The 20,263-nt window shown below is 50.3% G+C and overlaps 1 protein-coding gene across 1 annotated transcript; it reads right to left on the reverse strand.

Annotated features, from left to right (window-relative positions):
• Positions 1-3,940: 3,940 nt before the first annotated feature.
• Positions 3,941-5,729, reverse strand: UPK2 (uroplakin 2). Its single transcript, XM_065943895.1, has 5 exons — positions 5,654-5,729; positions 5,041-5,175; positions 4,717-4,855; positions 4,459-4,529; positions 3,941-4,077 (listed from the first exon to the last, which is right to left on the reverse strand). Exons 1-5 carry the CDS (start codon positions 5,727-5,729, stop codon positions 3,941-3,943), a joined length of 558 nt encoding a protein of 185 aa, XP_065799967.1.
• Positions 5,730-20,263: the final 14,534 nt, after the last annotated feature.

The following is a 20,263-nucleotide window of genomic DNA, read 5'->3' on the forward strand; positions in this document are numbered from 1 at the left end:
AGAGAGAAACGCACACACCTCAGTGAAGAACTCACAAAAGACCCCCTGTGCCACAACTAAGACCCGAGGCAGCCAAATAGATATATTTTAAAGATGGTTAAAATCATAAATTTTAAGTTTGTATTGTGTGCTTTGTCACTCAGCTGTGTCTGACTCTTTGCCACCCCATGGACTGACTGTAGCGCAACAGGCTCCTTTGTGCGTGGAAATTCTCCAGACAAGAATACTGAGTGGTTGCCACTTCCTTCTCCAGGGGATCTTCCTGACCCAGAGATTAAACCTGCATCTCCTGCATTGGCAGGCAGACTCTTTACCGCTGAGCCACCAGGGCGGAGAAGGCAATGGCATCCCACTCGTGTTCTTGCCAAAAGAGTCCCAGGGATGGGGGAGCCTGGTGGGCTGCCATCTATGGGGTCGCACAGAGTCGGACGTGATTGAAGTGACTTAGCAGCAGCAGCAGCAGAGCCACCGGGGAAGCAAAGAATGAATGTGCTGTGCTGTGCTTAGTCGCTCAGTCATGTCCGACTCCCTGCAACCCCATGGACTAGAGCCTGCCAGGCTCCTCTGTCCATGGGGATTCTCCAGGCAAGAATACTGGAGTGGGTTGCCTTGACCTCCTCCAGGGCATCTTCTCAACCCAGGGATCGAACCCAGGTCTCTCGAGTTGCAGGCGAATTTCTTTACCATCTGAACCACCCTTTACATTTGTATTACCATGATTTTTAAAATGTTTATATCATCCCCCTACCCACATCCATTTGACAGAACTCTAGAAGCAGAGCGCAGGCAGGAGGGAAATTGAAAATAAATAAATAAATAATGTATATATCAGTTATTTCCAAACTTTGCTGCATGTTGGAATTCCGTGGGGATCTTTAAAAAGTACTAATGCCTGACTCCCACCCCCAGTCATTCTGATTCTGGTGTAGAATATGGCCTGGGTGTTGGAATTTTTAAAAGTCTCCTGGATGATTCTAATGTGTGGCACAGTTTGGCACCCTGTCTGATGCTCTTGTTGTTGCTGAGTCGCTAAATCATGTTCAACTCTTTTGGGACCCCATGGATTGGGGCCTGCCAGGCTCCTCTGTCCATGGGATTTCCCAGGCAAGAATACTGCAGTGGGTTGTCATTTCCTTCTCCAGGGGATCTTCCCAACCCAGGGTCTCTGCTTGACAGGCAGGTTCTTTACCACCATTGGTCACCTGATACAAAGGGCCAACTCGGAAAACACCATTATACTGGGAAAGATTGAAGTCCAACGGAGAAGGAGGCAGCAGAGGATGAGATGATTAGATAGCCTCATAGACTCAGTGGACCTGAATTTGAGGAAACTGCAGGAGATAGTGGAAGACAGAGGAGCCTGGCATGCTGCACTTCATGGAGTCACAAAGAGTTAATAAGACTTAGCTACTGAACAACAACAACAACAACTGATGCTCTTCCCACCATACAAGAAGAGTGGGCACCATACCTCCCTTGGCTGGTACAGTTAGGATGGGAAGAAGGGCCTAAAGGATTCTCCCTGACCCTCCTTCCTAACTTCAGGCCTCAGGGGAGTTGGACCCACCCAAACTAAGGAGGGTCCCATGTTCACCTCCTGTCATCTATCATGACACTTATTGTAATTTTTTATTAAATGTATTTACCTATTCACACTTTGGGGAATCTCTTTTCCCCTAAATTCCCTGTAAGTTCCATGAGGGAGGAAGAGTGTCTTTTCACAGTTTATTTCTAGCACCTGGCACACAATAAATGCTAAGTTAGTGTTTGTGGAATTGATAAATACTGTTGTTCTCTTCCATTGCCTCCCTCTCCAGGATCTTCTAATTCTGTGTCATTTATTATTGTTTTTGCAGAATTTTTGGCACTTTTCCTAGTCCCCCACCTTCTCTTCAGGGGCTTGTTGATTCATCCATTTGCTCACTTATTCTACAATATATATTGAATATCCACCATGTCCCAGGCACCACAAAGGTACTGTAGGCCCTTGGGAGCAAAGAGACAACTCTCAGGGAACATAAAGTCTGGAGGGGAGATCACTGAATAATCACATTAACATAGTAATAAACAATAGTAATGCTATGAAAGACAGAATGGGAGAACCCAACCTAGTGGTGGGGGCGGGGTAGAGGTCAGAGAAGGCTTCCCTGGAGAAGCTGGGTTAACTAAGCAAATAGAATGGAATTGGGGGTGGGGTGGCTGGTCTTAAAAGTAGTATAGGCCTCAGGAAGGGGCTTCCATGGTGGCTCAGATAGTAAAGAATTTGCCTGCAATGTGAGAGACCCAAGACTTCCCTGGATTGGGATGACCCCCTGGAGTAGGAAATGGCAACCCACTCCAGTATTCTTGCCTGGACAATGCCATGGGCAGAGGAGCCTGGTGGGCTACAGTCCACGGGGTTGCAAAGAGTCAGACGTGACTGAAGCGACTTAGCACGCACACAGGCTTAAAGAAGAGTCTGTGCAAAGGCCTCGGGCAAGAGGGAAGGCAAGACATTAGAAGGAATGTAGTGAGAGCTGAGAGGGAGGTAGGGGACAGACCCAGGGCTGGCCTTGAAAGGCACCACAGAAATTTTGGTCTTTACCCTAAGAGCAAGGCGAAGATCACTGATCCTTAGAAGGAATTATTTATTGGGGAGAACACAAGTGAATGAGGTGACCACTCCCACTGCCCCCTCGGTTACTCACAGTACCACTTTTGCTCCCTCTGGCAGGGTGTTCCACTTCTTCTCTCTTCCCCTTGTGCCCTTTAGCCTGTTCTTCACTCCCCCTGGAACTGTCACCCCTCTTCCCCCCTTCCCTGCCCCATCCCCAGAACCCTGTCCTTGGGTCTCACTCTGGCAGCCTTCTGGCTTTTTCCCTTCTCTGTGCTGGTTATTCATCATGATGAAGAAAGTCAGGGCTTTCTCTAGTTGCAGAGCACAGGCTCTAGGGTGCTTGGACTTCTCTAGTTGTGGGATCTGAGTCCCCCACTAGGGATCGAACCAGCACCCCGTGCATTGGAAGGCAGATTCTTAACCACTGGACCACCAGGGAAGTCCTGGCCCTCTGGGTTGTTGTTTTGTTCAGAGCCTCTCTTTCTGCAGCACTTCCCCTTGCTCTCCTGGCTACCACAAAGGCCCTCAGGCCTCTGGATCCCAGCCTTGGCTTCACTCCCACCCCAGGGCCCTTGGATGGTGCAAAACCTACCGTCCAAGTGTGGGTCTGAGAACTCTGACTCTTGGATTTTTATCTCATCGCACCTTCCTGCTTCCTGGGAAAAGTAACTTTGGGGTTTCAGGGCAGAGAGAAGACTGGGAACAGTCGCAACCTGGACATAGATTATGTACGTTTGCCCGAAGTGAAAGTGAAGTAAAAGTCGCTCAGTCATGTCCGATTCTTTGAGACACTATGGACTATACAGTCCATGGAATTCTCCAGGTCAGGATACTGGAGTAGGAAACCGTTCCCTTCTCCAGGGAATCTTCCTAAACCAGGGATCAAACCCAGGTCTCCCGCATTGCGGGTGGATTCTTTACCAGCTGAGCTACCAGGGAAGCCCAAAGTGGAGCCCATTGAAGAGAACACACACAGCAACGTGGCCTCAGGCTTTATTGGAGGGACTAAACTCACTGAGGGAGGGAAAAAGTCCTGTCTGTCAGGGGTAGAGCGGTGAAAGAGGTGAAATGGGAGAAAAACCAATTCTGACAGGAGTGGGGTGAGGGCAGTAATAGGGAGCGTTGGGCCAAGGGGACACTTGGGGATGAGAAGGGGACGGAGGGAGGAAAGGGCTGTAGTGGAGAAGGGAGGGGAGATGACGGCTCTGAGGGAGCCCAGGCCTGGTGCCTTGGCCTGGAAGCAGGCCATCTTCTCAGCAGTGGAGGCAGGAGCAGACGCAGCGCCCCGGCTGAGAACACAGACAGTGCCTTGGACTTGCTGCCTGCTGCCTGGTGCTGTCCTCCTCACTTTCGGGCGCCCAGTGCCAGGGCAATGATCAAGCCCAGAACCAGCAGGAACATGGCGACCGAGAGCAGCACCGTGATGACCACCATGCCCCCTGTCCGGGCCGTTGCCAGCCCAATGGATTCTGCCTTCCTTCCTGTCAGAAGAGAGGAGGGAGGCAGTTCTAGGCAGGAAGGGCCCCCACCTTGCCCAAGGCTCCCAGCCCGGCCCCTCATCCATTCATCCAGCCAGCTCTCCCCTCATCCATGTATTCATCCAACCAACCAACAAATCATCAGATAAACATTTAGGAAGCGTCTCCTATGTGAGGCACTGAGGATTCAGAAATTAATCGGACACAGTCACTACCCACAAAGTTTAGCAGTGTGGGGAAATGTGTCAGCGGCCACTTAAAATGCCAGGGGCTCAGTGTGAGGATAGAGGAAGGCAGAGAAGCTAAGGGAGGATAGGAAGGGGCAGGTGGGGTTTGGGGCGAGAGGGGCCAGGGAAGGCTCTGGGGCCCTGAGACGTTACTCACGAGGAAGTGTGGACATTGGGATTTCTCTGCTGGACTCGGTGGATGCCCCCTTTGTCACGAGGTAGGAAACGCTTTTGTGGTGAGGTTCGGGAGAGGAGAGAATCCTTGGTCAGTGTCCAGGACTTAGAGTATGAGGGAGTCCAGGCCTCCCTCTCCACAGCTCTGCCCAGGAGAGGCCTGTTCTGTTAGCTGTGCCCCCGCTCTCTCCCCCATACTCACCACATCCCACCAAAGTCAGGACCCAGCTCTGGTACTTACTAGTATTTGGTTCCTGGCGCCAGGTTTGTCACCTGGTATGCAGTGAGCCGGGTGACCGTGAAGCCAGACCCGCTGTCCACCACGCTCACCAGCTCCCTGCGTCCGCGGCATGGAGGCACCACGAAGCTAGATCTCACCACTGGGGGGAATCGGTGGTGAAAGGTAGGGTCAAGCTTCGAAAGACCCCAAGGAGGAGGGCAGTATTTAGAGTATGGATGGTGGGGAAAGGGGGTCAACAGGAAGGGAGAGTGGGAGGAGGGATGCCCGGGTATCTTGGGAAGGGATCTCTGGGGACTAGGGGGTGCCTGGGAGCGGGAAGCAGACCTTTGCTGTCATTGGCTCGCCGGACAGTCAGGGTGGCATTGCCCCCTGTGAGGTGACACGGGGGCAAGGCAACGAGCAGACTTTCCGTCATCACTGGGGACAGCAGACCAGAGAGGCTTGAGATGTTGAAGTCAGCTAGGGGGCCAGAAAGGAGTTCAGGGGAGGATCAATCCCTTTCTCGCCATCCAACAGATCAGCTATCCCGCTCCACCCTTGGGGGTCCTCTCTAAGGATGAAGAGTCCCTTCCACTCCGTGGTCTGTTTGCAGAACACGAGTTTTTGCCCATAGGACCACCAGGTGGCAGGCTTGGGCTGCAGAAGCTGGGTACTCCTCCAAGCCTCCAGATGCAGGGGTGCTAGAAGAGGGCAGCTCCCAACCCCACCCCTGTCGAAAGCCTTGGTCTCTTCCCCACTCCTGCCTGCCTCCTGGGTCTGGAAGGGGACAGGCGTGTGCCCTGGGCCCAGTGACTGATGCCTGGTCACTGCCATCACCAGTTCCCCAGCCCCAACTGGCCAGACCAGCCCCTCTTTGACAGCCCTGGAAGGCACAGTGCCTCCTCTCCAGAAACCCCCTTCCAAACCCCTCCCCACCCCAGCCAGAGATGGCAGAGACCTGCAGCCCCGCGGGCCAGGACAGCCAGCAGAATCAGAATCCAAGACAAGGTCCACACAGGCCGCGGAGATGCCATCGCTGGGCTGGGAGCTGGGCTGGGTGCTGGCGGGCTGTGACTGCCTAAGGCAGCTGAGGCCCTGCCCCGGGGGGCTGTCTGGTTTTGTCCTGGGGGGGTGGGAGGGGCTCGAGGGGAATCCTGCCCGACCTGCTCCTTGGGCACCAACAGCCTCAGGGGAGGCCCCCAGACAGGTTTTTCAGGATGGGGAGCTGGCCCTCAGGCCAGGAGGGGGAGGGCCTGGCTGGATCTCGGTGGCCTAGTCAATGCAGAGGGGCAGGGGAACTGAGGTGGGGCTGGAAAGTCCTTCTGGGACACCCACGTGTAAGAGCACGAGTGTTCCCGCCTGCACGAGCATCTGGAGTCCGACCTGTAGAGGACCATCCCCCCATGTGGTGGGGGTCTTCCCAGGAGGGTGGCAAGTACTGAGTTTGCCCTGGTGTGTGGGGAGAGGGGAGTCACCCTGAGGGGCTCCTGAAAGGGCCTTGGCTGGGCAGGAACGGGAGAGAAACAGAGAAACCAGCAGGACAGGGTCGGGGCATCAGAGCCCAGGGCCCCAATTCTTGGCATCCACTGAGGCCCAGGCACTGAACTCTGGGAGAGGCAGAGGGGTATGGGTGCCAGGAAGCACCCATTCCTCTGGAGAGTGGATGCCACGGAGGACTTCCAGAGATCGGAGAGTTGGGCATTGACCTGCCCAGTGGGGATCAGCCTTGGTCAACAACATTTGCTGAACTGTTTGAAAATAAAGGAAAGAGAGAGAGACGGGGAGAAAATGAGAGAGACACTTCTCCAAAGGCCCTCCCACCCCTGTGCTTTGTTAGAGAGCCATGAAGGAGTTGTGAGCAGAGACGACAGGAGGAGGAGAAAGCACCTCTTCTGGGCCCTAGCAGGCGCTTTGCTTGCTCTACAACTCACCCTCACCGCCAGCCCGGGCGGTGGATGTTATTGGCTCCTTTCGTGGATGTGGAAACTGAGACTCAGTCAGAGCCACTTGTGGAACGTGGAATACTTTGTCAGGACAGGTCGTAGACCTCTGCAGAGAGCCTTTATGTGTGTCTTTCTGCTCGTGGAGCCACTGTGGCTCCCCCAGGCCCAGAAAAGGGCCAGGGTCCCACCAGGGAAGTGAGGGGCTAGTGAGGGTGTGTCCTTAGCCCCACGGTGAGAAAGTCCGCTCACGTCCTGGGGTTTGAGCAGGGAGTGACAGTAAAGACAGGACTCCTGGACCAAAGCGGAGAGTGGGAGGGCCTCAGACCAGCGCTTCTCCAAATTGAATGTGCATGTGAATCACCAGGGATCTTGTTAAGATGCAGTATCTGATTCAGTGGGTCTGAGGTGAAGCCTGAAATTCTGCATCTCTAACGAGCTTCCAGGTAAGGTTGATTGATGCTAGTCTGGGAGACACACACCAGATGCTTAGTATGGCCTCTCCCTCCCCCGCCACACACTCTGGATCCTCTGCTGGAGATCAGAGTCAGGTGTTTTTCCCCTGTCTCCCAGGACAGGCTGCCTTTGGGTGAAGAAATGAATTCTGTTTTCCCTGCGCCTTGGCTTTTGTTCCCTTTTAGATAAGATCTGATCATTATTCTGCAAAATGAAAGAGGATCTTTGGCACATTGAGAACTTTGGAGAGAGGGAACAGACTAAATGGTAGAATTCCAGGGGTGAGGGATCTTCTTAGTACTCTTCAAATCCCATCCCCAGCCAGGAGGATGTTTACACTTGGGCTTGGGAGAGATCACTTCCCATCTCAGTCACAAACCAGCAGCAGAAAGAAGAGATTGGGTTTATTGCAGACTGGGTCATGTTGTGTCTACTCCTAAGCTCCCATCTCCATCTGAAATTATGAGTGGGACAGAGTAGGGTAGGGGATGACAGAGCTCTGACCAGATTTTAAAAGAATAAGAGGGGCCTGTGCCTTTAAACCCTCCTTTCTCCCTTCAATCCTCCCCCCTTCCCCACCCTTAGCCCTCCCCAGGTTTCTGGAGGAGCTGAGAGTTGCGTCTTCTCCCTGCCCTGCCGAGCTGCTCACTGGCTGCTCTGGAGGCTGTGCTTTGGGGTCTCCATGGAAACCATTAGTTGCTAAGCAACTGGAGCATCATCTGTGCTGAGCTCTCGCATCTAATTATCCCATCACAGCCACCGAGAAGGGTTTGGGGAGCTGAGAGGAGGGGGAGGACAAGCACAGGAGCAAGAGGATAACTCTTTTAGCAGAGCAGATTCATTGACAACGCTGAAGTCATTTAAAGCCACAGCACTCTGTTCCTCTGGAGGATTTCCTCATGGCTTACAGAAATCGAGCCAGGGCCACAAATGCCTGGGGTCTCTCTCTTGGAGCCACTCTTTCTAGGCTGTCTCTCTCTTGGTTTCTCGATTCTCAACTCACTCAAGTTTCCTTCCTTGCCTCCTTCCTTCCAAATAGCAAATAGTTATTAAATACCAGTTATGTCCCTGGAACTGTGCTAGGCACCAGGGATATGAAGGTAAGATAAATTTTTGCCCTCCAGGAGCTCTTGATTGTTTTATTCTGCTCCAAAGATTAGCTCCTGAAACAGACTTACTCTTTCTAAACTCTAAACTGTGGTTCTTTCTTGCTTCCTCTCTTTCTCCCTTCATTGCTTCCTTCTTCCCTTCCTCCCTCCCTCCTTTCTTTCATTCTTTTTAAATTGAACTATGGTAGTTTTGCAACCAAAAGAGCTTGGATCAGAACCCAGGTCTGCCTGACATATTACACTTTTGTTTCTCCTTTGGCAGTGCCATTCTTAGTCACTTAGAAGAACATGTCCACTTGGTTCCATGGGCATGTCAACCTCTGAGGGGCACTGCCATGTAACTTTAGGTGAGTCACGTTGAACCTCAATTTTCTCACCTATAAAATGGGAAGACTCTTTCCTTACCATCTGTCTAGCAACATATGACAGATGTAAAAATGCTTTAAAAATAAAGTCGCAAAAGGAATGTAGAGACCACTGTCAGAATCTATAGTAGCAGACCGGGGGAAACCCTGGCGACTTGGGTCTAGAGGTCAGATGCAGAGCTCACCAAGTGTTGGTCCAATGATGAATGGTAGAGCATCTGTCCTTGAGATATGAGGCTGGAAAAGGCTGTCAGAGTAAGAAAATCTCAGTTGTTCAGTGATAGAATGTAACTGGATGCTTCTTTATTTTTTTTTCTAATATTGCCCATGACACAACCACTTCCTTCAAATCTTTCAGCTTTCTGACCTTGACCAAGTTAACTACCTAACTACCCTGAGCTGCAGTTTTCTCTTCCATAGAAAGGGTATAAAATCTGTCTCATCAGGATACTATGACTATCACTCAAGGTAATTTATTTAAGAGTGCCTAGCACTGTATCTGGTTCAATAAATATTAATTTAAGTAATTTATCTTATCCTCTCTTCTTTATTAACCCTTGGTGCAGAAGAAGACTAGAGGCTCAGAGGCAATAAATAACATTCTGAAGGTCTCAGAGTGAGCAAAAAATGAGGTGGGATAGAATTTAGAATTTGCTTTTCCAACTATGTCATTGATGTAAGGGCTTCCCAGGTGGCTCAGTGGTGAAGAATCCACCTGCCAATGTAGGAGATGTGGGTTCAATTCCTGGGTCAGGAAGATTCCCTGGAGGAGGAAATGGCAGCCTGCTCCAGTATTCTTGCCTGGGAAAGCCCATGGACAGAGGAGCCTGGCGGGCTACAGTCCATGGGATTGTGAAGAGTTGGACATGATTGAGCGACTGAGCATGCACACATGGATGCAAAGGAGGTGGCTGGGCAGGAAGGGTAGTCTGGGACGGGGGTGGGGGTGAGTGACTGTGGTGGATCAGCTGTAACACACGTACCGAAGGGGTACCAGGCACAAGGGAACAGTCTGCTCACACACTTATTCGTTCAATAAATATCTGTTGAACAACATCTCTATGGTGGGTACTACACCAGGTGATGAAATACAGAGATGACAAGACACAACTCCTGCTCTCAAGTTGCTGCTTTTTGGAGGGTTGCAGAGTTAGCCTTCCTAAGTGGAAAGGGATATTCCAAAATAAAAGGGAACAGCACAAGAAAAGACTCAAAGAAGTGAATTATCCCGACACCTCCTGGAGCTGTGAACAATACATCTTGGCTAGAAAGACGTATTCAAGGACGAACATGGTGAGAGCTCTAGCCATCAGTTAGGCCACCAATGGCTTGGTAAGCTATGCTGAGGAGCCTGGCTTTTTTTTTTTTAGATTTATTTATTTTTGGCTGGGCCGGATCTTCGTTGCTGCTTGTAGGCTTTCTCTAGCTGCGGCGAGCAGGGGCTACTCTGCAGTTGTGCTGTGTTCTCATCGCGGTGGCTTCTCTTGTGCAGCACAGGTTCTAGAGTGATGGCTCAGTAGTTGTGATGCACAGGCTTAGTTACTCTGTGGCATGGAATCGTCTCTGACCAGGGATCAAACTCGTGTCCTCTGCGTTGGCAGGCGGATTCTTAACCACTAGACCACCAAGGAAGCCAGGAGCCTGATTCTTTTGCTGAAGAAAACAGGAAGCCTGTGAGGAGTTTTACTTGTTTAAAGATCTTTCTGGAAACAGTGTGGGAATGGATTGGCAGCAGGTAAGAGACTGGTTCATTGTGTCAGGGTTGGTTTATAGAATATGACAGAAATGATAGTAGGTCACTTCTGAGGCTATGTCCTAAAAGGCGTTGCATCTTCCCCCTTGCTCTCATGGATTGCTCACCCTGGAGGATATGGGAGCACCTCCATGGGGAGGTCCACGTGGCAGGGAATTGAGGCCTTCTGCCAAGATCCAAGGAGGAACTGAGGCCTCCAACAGACAGCCATGTGAATGGGCGAGCTTGGAGACAGATCCTCCGGACCCAGTCAGTCCTTCAGGTGACTGTGGCCCAGACTGACACCTTCACTGAAACTTCGTGAGACAACTGGCTGTCTTACTCAGATTCCTGATTCTCAGAGTAAATGTTCGCTTTTATAAGCCACTAAATTTGGAGATTAGCAGCTATGCAAGACTTGATAACATTCTTTCCTGGAGAATTCCATGGACAGAGGAGCCTGGTAGGCTACAGTCCATGGGATCACAAAGAGTCAGACATGACTAAGCGACTATCGCTTTCACTTTTTTCACCAATATCTTGGGCAAGTCAGATGAAAGCGACATTTTCATGTGAAGTCAAGTGAAGTGAAAGTATATAAGTCTGGAGCACAGGAGAGAAGTCTGGGATGAAGAAAGGGAAGGTGGACAATGGCTAAAATCATAAATGTAAGGACTTCCCTGGTGGTCCAGTGGTTAAGAATCTGCCTTGCAATGCAAGGGATGCTAGTTTGATCCCTGATCCAGGAAGATTCCACATGCCAAGGGGCAACTAAACTTGTGAGTCACAACTACTGAAGCCTACGTGCCCTGCAACAAGAGAATCCACCACAATGAGAAGCCCTTGCACTGCAACAAAGAATAGTCCTTACTGGCCACAACAAGAGGAAGCCCACAACAGCAACAAAGACTCCACACAATAAAAAATTTTTAAAAAGCAGAAATGTAGAAGAGTCCTGGAAGACCATGGTGGAAGGGAAGGATAAGAAAGTCAAGTACAGAATACTAGGGAACACAGTGTCTAAAGGACAGACAGAGGGAGAGGAGCTGATGAAGGAGGAATGAGCCTTAGGAAAAGAACCAGGAGAAAGTGGATAGATGGTTTTGCAAAGGAAGTGTCAGATGGTATGACGGTCAGGATTGAAGTCCAGGACTCAAAAATGTCCCTGGGGCACTTCCCTGGTGGTCCAGTGGCTAAGACTCTATGCTCCCAAGGCAGGGGGCCTGCGTTCCATCCCTGGTCAGGGAAGTAGATCCTACATACTGCACCTAGAGAGCCCGAGTGCTACATCTAAAACCCAGCAGATCCAAATAAATAAATATTTTAAAAAAAAATGTCCCTGGGCCTAGCATCTTGAGGGGTATTGTGTGTCCTTCGGAGTAGGTTCCTGCAGGTGAGCGGGGCAGCAGCCAGATAGTAAGAGTTCAGGGATAATTGGGAGTAGGTGGAGTTAGAACTGTGTAGATCTCTCTCTGAAGAAACTTGGCTGCAAAGGGAAGGAGACAGATAACCGGAGGGAATTGTGGGTTCAGAACAATCTCATCTGTTTTGTTTTTAAAGTTGAAGAGGGAATTCCCTGGTGGCCCAGTGGTTAAGACTTCATGCTTCCAATACAAGGGGCACAGGTTTGATCCCCGGTTGGGGAAATAAGATATCACATGATATGCCATGCCATGCCTTGCAATGCAGCCAAAAATTTTTTTAAATAAAATAGAATAAAGCATGTTTAAAACATAAACTAAAGATAAAGAGAAGGGAAGGTATAATTTACGGGGAGGCTCCCGGAGGAGGGAGAAGATGGCACTCAGATTAGAAGTGGAGGTATTGGCCTGTGGCGGTAGGAATGACACTTTCCAGCAGAGAAGAGAATAGGAGCAATGGTGCAGAGAAATCTTATACCTTTGGTGGGGGGCGGGGGTGGGGGGAAACGGGTTGGGAAAGGCTGGGAGATGAAAGAAGAAAGTTAAGGGAGCTCCCTCCTGAATGTCTCTGCTTTCCCTGGAAAGGAGAAAGCTCATGGGGGAGGGAGGTTTGGGGCCCGAAGAGCTGTTGGGGGAGAGGAAGACACAGCTACCAAGAAGCCTGAGGAAGACTGTTTGGAGGAAACAGACAGCTGAGAGTGAGGACCACTGGTCTTCAGGGGCGCGGACTGTGTCAGTCAGGGTTCTCCAGGGAAACAGAACCAACAGGATGTGTATATATAGACGGATTTATTTTAAGGAATTGGCTCATGAAGTTGTGGAGCCTTGGCAAGTCCAAAATCTGATGGGAGAGGCTGGCAGGCTGGAGACTCAGGAAAAGAGTTGCAATTTTGGAGTCCAAAGGCAGTCTGTTGGCAGAATTCCTTCCTCCTAGTGGGGAGAGGGTGGAGGTCACCTTTGCTACATTAGAACCTTCAACCTTCTCCCATATTGTGAGAGAATCTACTTTACTCAAAATCCACTAATTTAAGTGTTCATCTCATCCAAAAAACACCATCACAGAAATATCCAGAATAATGGTTTGACCAAATATCTGGGCAACATGGCCCAGCCTGGTTGACACATACTGTTAAGCATCATACAGACCTTGACATGTTGGGAGTTTTTCAAATTGCTCAACAGCTGGAGCGTAGAAATGATAAAACTGTCTGGTTGTAGTGACTCAGGATTAGGGTTTTCAAGGCATGGAAAGTTGAGGGTATTGGCAAGAGTGAAGGGATGGAGAAAAGACCTAGACTGGTTTCGAGAAGGAGCAATAGATAGGACAGGAAAGAGGATGGAAGAAGCAGGTGTGCAGTGAAGTCAAGGCAGAACAAGGCGTGGGAGAAGTGAAGGAGCAGGGGTTCGTGGACCAGGTGACGGGGGCTGTCTAGGTGGCTGCTGAGGAGACAGAGCCAAGGTCTTCACTGCAGCTGGATGGGATCAAAGTGTTGTGAGGCTGGCAGGGGCTGCAGACCCAGTGTCTCCAGGGTCCAGGCAGATAACAGAAGTAGTAAAACCAGGTGGGGCCAACTGGAGAGAGTGTAGCAACATGAGCTCCATCTACTGAAAGAGTTGATCTGGGGAAGGGGGAACATAGTATGGTCACGCCTCTGCACTTTTTCAGGAGAAGCCAGAAATCTGAATTTTTTGGTAAAATGATCATATTTTCAAATTTTAAGCTAAATATATATTAGGAAAATGCACTTTGTGAGCCAAACAATATACACCTCTGAGGCCAGCTTTGCCCTGGAGTCCCCAGGTTGTGTCATCTGGGACATAGGACGTTGGAAAGGTATTTGAGGCTGGGGCAGAAAGGTTGGAGGGTGTGGAAGCAACTAGGGGCTCAGTGCAGCCAGTGGGTGGGATCCTGGGCAGGAGGGTCTGTCCTGGGAGGAGTGGGTGCACAGGTGAGGGAGCAACTGCCCTGCCTTTTCCACAGACGGCAGGAGCCTCCGACGGGGTTTCAGTAGGGAAGTCGAATAATTCATTCTAGTTGTAGAAAAATTACTGAAAGAGTAGGTGGAGGCTTGATTGTGGGGTAATTAAGCCTCTCCTTAGGCTGAAGGAAAGCTAATCCATACAAGAAATAATCATGGCCTGAATTAATTTATTCAATAAATCTTTATTAAATGCCTCTGCATCAGTCACTGTGCTAAGTGCTGGACATTCAGAGGTGAACAAGACATTGTTCTCCCTTAAATTATGGTCCAGTGGGAGAAACTGAAGAGGCCACTACTCACTGTATCAGGGTTTTAGTGGAAGATGTAATAGTAACAGCTATTATTTACTGAGTGCTTACAACATGCCAGGCACTGTGCTAAATCCTTTATGTTTATTTTCTTGTTTAATCCTCATGATAACCTCTATTATTATTGTCCTTATTTTTTTTTAAATAGTTAAAAAATATTTACTTACATGGCTGTGCCTTGTCTTAGCTGCATCATGAGGAATCTTTTATCTGTGGCATGCAAACTCTTAACTGTGGCATATGAAATCTAGTTCCACAACCAGGTATTGAACTGGAGCCCTCTGCACTGGTAGCGGGGAGTCTTAACCACTGGATCACCAGGGAAGTCTCTCTCCTTATTTCATTAATGAGGAATCTAAGGTCAGAGAACTTAAGTGACTTGCCAAAGAGACACCTCACAGAAGGGGCCTGGGTAGTTATAAAGGGCTTCCTAGAGGAAGTGGTGATTAAGTGAAGACCTGAAGGTTGAGTAGGAATTAGCAGTGTAAAGGCTGTGAGGGAGGAGTGGGGAGGGGAGATTGTTCTAGGCTGTTAGGAACCAAGGTTAGGGAATGGGCCCATCAGTGGGGGGCAGGGTGGGGGCGTGTTAGAGTGGATTTTGAGAGAGTCGCTGGAGAAGTAACTGGGACCAGATGAGAAGTTTTGTAAGCCCCATTAAGCAATTTTAGTTTTTTAAAATATTCTTTATTTTTGGATGTGCTGGGTCTTCATTGTTGTAGGTGGGCTCTCTCTAGTGTGGCGAATGGGAGCTACTCTAGTTGTGGTGCAGGGGCTTCTCACTGCGGTGGCTCGTCTTGTGGAATTCTGGCCCAAGGGTGCTTGTGCTTCAGTAGTCATGGCGCATGGGCTTAGTTGCTCCAAAGTATGTGGAATCTTCCTGGACCAGAGATTGAACCCATGTCCCCTGCATTGCAGCTGGACTGTCAACCGCTGGACCACCAGGAAAGTTCTAAGCAATTTTATCCTAAGGCTAAAAGGAAACCCCTGAAAAATTTTAAACTGGAGAGCATCATGATCAGATTTGTATCTTATAAAGATGGCTTTTGCTGCAATGCAGAGATTTTGTTGGGTGAACAGCTGGGAGATATTTTGGACGTCTCTGACATGCTGTGGAGATAAGATTCCAGGCAAAAGATGATAGAAGAGGAGATTTGGGGGTGATGGTTGGGCTGGGAAGGCTGTGGAGAGGGGTGAAGAGCAGAGTTAAGGATGCCTCCCAGGTCCTGGCTGGGGCAGCTGGGTGGAGGATGGCAGTGTCACTAGCTGGGCATGTGTTGGGGTGGGAGGGGCAGATTTGTGGGAAGAGGGTGGAGATCATTGAACTTGCTGAGCTGAGGTGCTGGAGGACACCCAGGTGGAGGTGTATGGAAGGTGGGCGGGTGCGTGTTCTGGAGCCCCAAGGGTTGTCAGTTCAGGTGTGACAGCTGCAGCCTTGGAGAGAAGGATGTGCCAAGCAAGAGGACAAGGTCAAGGAGAGAACCTAGGGAACACCAATACTATGGGCAGAGGAACAGAGGAGCTTGCAAAGGAGACTGAGTGCGTGCGTGCACGCTCAGTCACTTCAATCGTGTCCCACTCTTTGCGACCCCATGGACTGTAGCCTGCCAGGCTCCTCTGTCCATGGGATTGTCCAGGCAAGAACACTGGAGTAGGTTGCCATTTCCTTCTCGGGGGAATCTTCCTGACCCAGGGACTGAACCTGAGTTTCTTTTGTCTCCTGCATTGGCAGGCGGGTTCTTTACCTTCAGCGCCAACTGAGAAGACTGAGAAGCTTCCCAAAAGGAAAAAAGAAGAGCCAGGAGAGGTATCCCAGTAACAGAAAAGAGAACACTTCCAGGAGGCATGTTCCCCATCTAGCTGGTGCTCAGCGAATAAAGAGCCATGACGTGTGCTCTTTGCATGTGGCAAGTAGGAGTCATGGGGACTGCTTCAGGCTAGGGGACTCTTGAGTGAGAGGGACGGGGCTGGGCACGAGGGTGTTGAAGGCTGGCAGGTCTGGGAGGAGTTGGGTCTGAGGCTCGGCGAGGGGCTGGTTGACCAGACAGTCTGGGGAGGGCAGGTGTGAAGGAGGACATGGAAGAAGCTCTTTTTCTCACCCCCCCCCCGCCCCCCTGCAGTCCACACTCTTTTGGGTCTGGAACCTATGATAGGAACAGGGAAGGAGGGTCAGGAGGGCCATCCTGGATGTTGGTGGCTTGTGGAAGAGATGGTGTGAATTGAAGCAACAGAAGTGGGTTGATCTAGATCAGCTTTCCCTTCAGGCCTCAGGAGGAAGCTTTACCTCCGTCCCCACCCCCACCCCAGGCCCGCCCCTGCCCGGTCCCCCTCCTCAACCTTCTCTACAGGGGTGGGGGGCAGGGACCTGGGATCTCCAGCTCAGAGACAAGCTGGAGTCACTACAAGCACACACACATTTTACACACACACACACACTTCCTGGTTAGGGTGTGGCTCAAGCCAGCCCCCAGAGAGAGAGTTGTTTCAAGGTAGCCAGGTGGGCCGGAGGGCCAGAATCCCCTTGAGTCCCAGGGCACCCTCCTGAGGGGGAGGGGTGGTCTTGGCAGAACTGCCCAGGCCACAGCCCCAGACTTGGCCTTCTCCCACCTCCCCAGGCCCTGTTTAATATGCGCATCAGGTACGGTGCCCTTTGCAAAACTGTTATTTGTACAGAAGCCCGAAGGAGGGGGAGGGGAGCCGCGCCCCACTTCGCCCCCTCCATGCACTTCACTTGCAGGGACCTGCAGCCAAATACCAGCCCCGGGTCCCTCTGGCTCACTAGCTCAGAGACTTGCAAACCGAGACCGCCGGTTCCCCGGCTCCCCACGTGGCCGCGCTGGAGTTCCTCCGCAGCACTGCCGGAAATGGTCTGGCCTCTGCGCTTCCCCCACTCCCACGGTCCTCCCCACCTCAGCTCTTCCTCCCCACTCCCCCAGCCCTGCGCTCAGAGCACCCCAGCGCCTCCCACTGAACCCAGAGTCTGGCTGCTGTGGTGTATTTGCCTGCGGTTTCCCCAACTCTGTCTCTCCGAACGGAATGAGAGCCCCTAACTCATCTACCCCACCCCTCCCCACCCTCAACGGCGCCCATCCTGCCCCGTCCAGTCCCAAGGGGGTGCAGGAAAAGCCAGGGACTGCGACATAGGTTCTGCAAGGTAGGCAGTGGGCCAGGAAGGGAGCAAATGGCTTTGGAGGAGATGGGCCCCACTGCGCCCCACTCCGGCTGCTGCTTGCCAGCTTGGGGCCTTGTTCGAAGTTTCCTGCCTACCAGTGGAGGCGATCAAACCTACCTCCAAAGGCTGCGCTGCGGATGGAATGAAATAACGCCTGAGGTGCCCAACACAGTGTTTGGCACATAGTAGGTGCTTAAAACAAGTTCCCTCCCCTCTTCACTGTGGGGCTCTGATGAAGAGGTAGAATGACAGAAACTAGGGTCAATGGAGAGAACTCTCCAAGATCCGAGGAGGCCCGGGGTAGGGGGGCGCCTGGGGCCCTCCTTCGCTCCTCGCTCCCCAAGACCTCTGAGAAAGGCAGTCCTATGGGTTAGGGAGGTCTGGTGGGGAGAGCCTGAGGTGGGGACACTGCCTCTGGGTCTTGAGCAACCCCCGCTCTCCACCCCCCCAACTCATAATCCGATTTATATTCCTACTCCCTCCTCTGGACCTGTCACCATGGAAACAGTTTTCTCAGTTGCACTTCATCAGTTTCTCGGCAAATCTTTTGTTCTGCCCCCTCCTTGAGTCTCATTTTCCCTTCTATCCGTCTGCCTTTTTCTGTACCTATGGTGCTCACCTTTACCCCACTCCCCCCCCCACCCCTTCAGCTTTTCTGCTTCTCTCTTGCAGCTTACTTTGTCCCTGCCTACCCCTGTCTCTACACCTTCCCCTTCATCTTGTCCTTCTCAAGTCCAGGATTGTAGCAACAAGCTAGAGTCTATTGGCTGGACAAGAGCTTGAGTTCCTTCTGACATCAGGGTAGAAAAGCGGAGAGTTGTGGAGGGACACACTTATGGGTTCCAGTGAGCTCTGGACAGAGGTCAATGATGTGAAAGTGGATGGAAGGTCTCATCTCTATTCAGTTCTGACCAGGGGGGAGGAAATGGGAGTGGGGGAACGGGATCAGACAGTTTCTTCTGTCCCAAACAGAATCAGTGTGGCTCTGGGATATCCTGCATGGTACAGTCCTTCGTTCACTTCCCAACTCACCCTCAGAGACCTCACTCCATGGTCTTCTGAACACCATCACCCCTCCTTACAGTACTTACTCATGACAACCCAGCATAAAAACATTAGTGCTACCTGTGAGTCCTCTCTCTGTCATCCTCCATATGTAGCTAGAGATCAAGAGGTATCAACTCTTCTTTGTAAGAGGAGAATCTGCTTCTATCCCTATACCCTTTCGTCTAAAGGACTTGAGACCAAGTGCCCAGTGAGTCATTTGGGGCTCTCCCTATAGCCTCATTCTCTCCTGGGCCTCCTAGAAAGATAGTCTCCTCTTAGAAACCAAACCCATCTGAAACATGGCTTTCTTCTCTCCGTTTTTCTCTACCTGATTTATTGAGTGTGCATGCTCAGTTATGTCTGACTCTTTGCGACCTCGTGGACTGTAGCCTGCCAGGCTCCTCTGTCCATAGGATTTCCTAGCAAGAATACTGGAATGGATTGCCATTTCCTCTTCCAGGGGATCTTCCCTACCCAGGGATCAAACCCACGTCTCCAACATTGGCAGGTGAATTCTTTACCACTGAGCCATCTGGGAAGCCTGATTTATTGAACAACCATTATGTATTAGGCTCTTCATATATGTCATTTAATTTAATCTTCACCCTAATCTATAAGGTAGGTATCATTTTACAGAAGAAGGAGTTGATGCTCAGAGTGGTTAATTTGTCCAAGTTCTACAACTAGTAAGCAATAAGGCTAGGTAGGACTCAAGTCCAGATCTGTGGATTTCCACAGTTAGTGTTTTATTCTGTTGCTATACCTATAGTCTGCTTCCATGTGACTCTTCTACTCAAAAAATCTGTTCTGGTTCTGAGCCTTCTGACTTTCTTAATCTTCTGTTAGGCTTGTGAGGTTCATTATGATCTGACCCATTCCACCTACAAGACCCTGGATCTTTCTGCTTCTCAGTATGACATGGACTGGTATCAACCAGAAACATTTGTTTGCTTTAGGACTCGCCTTCATCTCTGTCCTGTTAAATATTTTTAGATAGTGTATATGAAAATATAGTTTCACATTTCACAGAGGTAAACCTCGAGGTATAGTAAATGCTTTGAAAGACAGGGTAAGGATCCAAATATCATCTCCATGCGTAGAATGGCAGGAAAACCTAACAAGATGAAATGATCAGAGATCTGTGTAAGATCTCAGCAACACACAGACTACACGTGTCTTAGAGGCATTTCAAGTAAAACAGAATCAGGGGGTTTAGTAAATTCAGTCTGAGTCATCAGCGTAACATGGTCACCAAAAGTGAACCCAAGTTTAAGCCATATTAGTAGAGGTATAGTTTTTGGAATAAAGGAGAGGATTGATAGTCAGTCCTACTTTACTTTAAGTTGGCCGGGTGTCATTGTGGGCAAAACATTAGTGAACTGGGAATGTTTAGGCCGGAGAAAAGAAGAGTCTGAAATCATTAGAGCTTAGATATATGGAGGGCGAGGAGGTAATTCATGGACTAATGAATAGAGACCACTAGGAGATAGAATTCAGCTCAAAGGAAGGAAAAACAGATGTTCAAAAGTGGAATGGACTGCCCCATTACTGGAGATCTTCATCAAGGTGCTGATAAACTGCTTGCTTGGGATGTTAACAGAGTTGAGAATCAGAAAGAATTAGAGCTAGGTAATTGGTCTCTGAGACCCCTTCCCACCAGGATCTGTGTTCCTCCTGCTTCAGCTCCATCTGCGCCCCTCACTGAGGCCGCTGTGCTCCCCCGCACCTGAGGTCAGTTTCTTGTTTCTCTTCCATGTCTACCAAAGGATGCAACCTGCACTGGTTGCATCAACCCCACATGGTTTAATGATTTAGCATCTTTTATTGTTCTTTAGTTGTCCCCATTTTATAAGCTCCTTTAGGGCAAGTGCCTTTATTATCTGTTACAGGATAAAAACTTATTAACCAATGACTGTTCTCAGACGCCCTCTGCCCTGCAGCCCCTCACCCCTGAGATAATTTTATCCCTCACTTGCTGTTGGAAATCTTGTTGTGGCCTGCTCAGGGCTTTTGTAACATAGAGCTGGGAGAATAGGAGG

The sequence above is a fragment of the Muntiacus reevesi genome, chromosome 9 (assembly GCF_963930625.1).
Source record: "Muntiacus reevesi chromosome 9, mMunRee1.1, whole genome shotgun sequence".
Taxonomy (NCBI): Eukaryota; Metazoa; Chordata; class Mammalia; order Artiodactyla; family Cervidae; genus Muntiacus; species Muntiacus reevesi.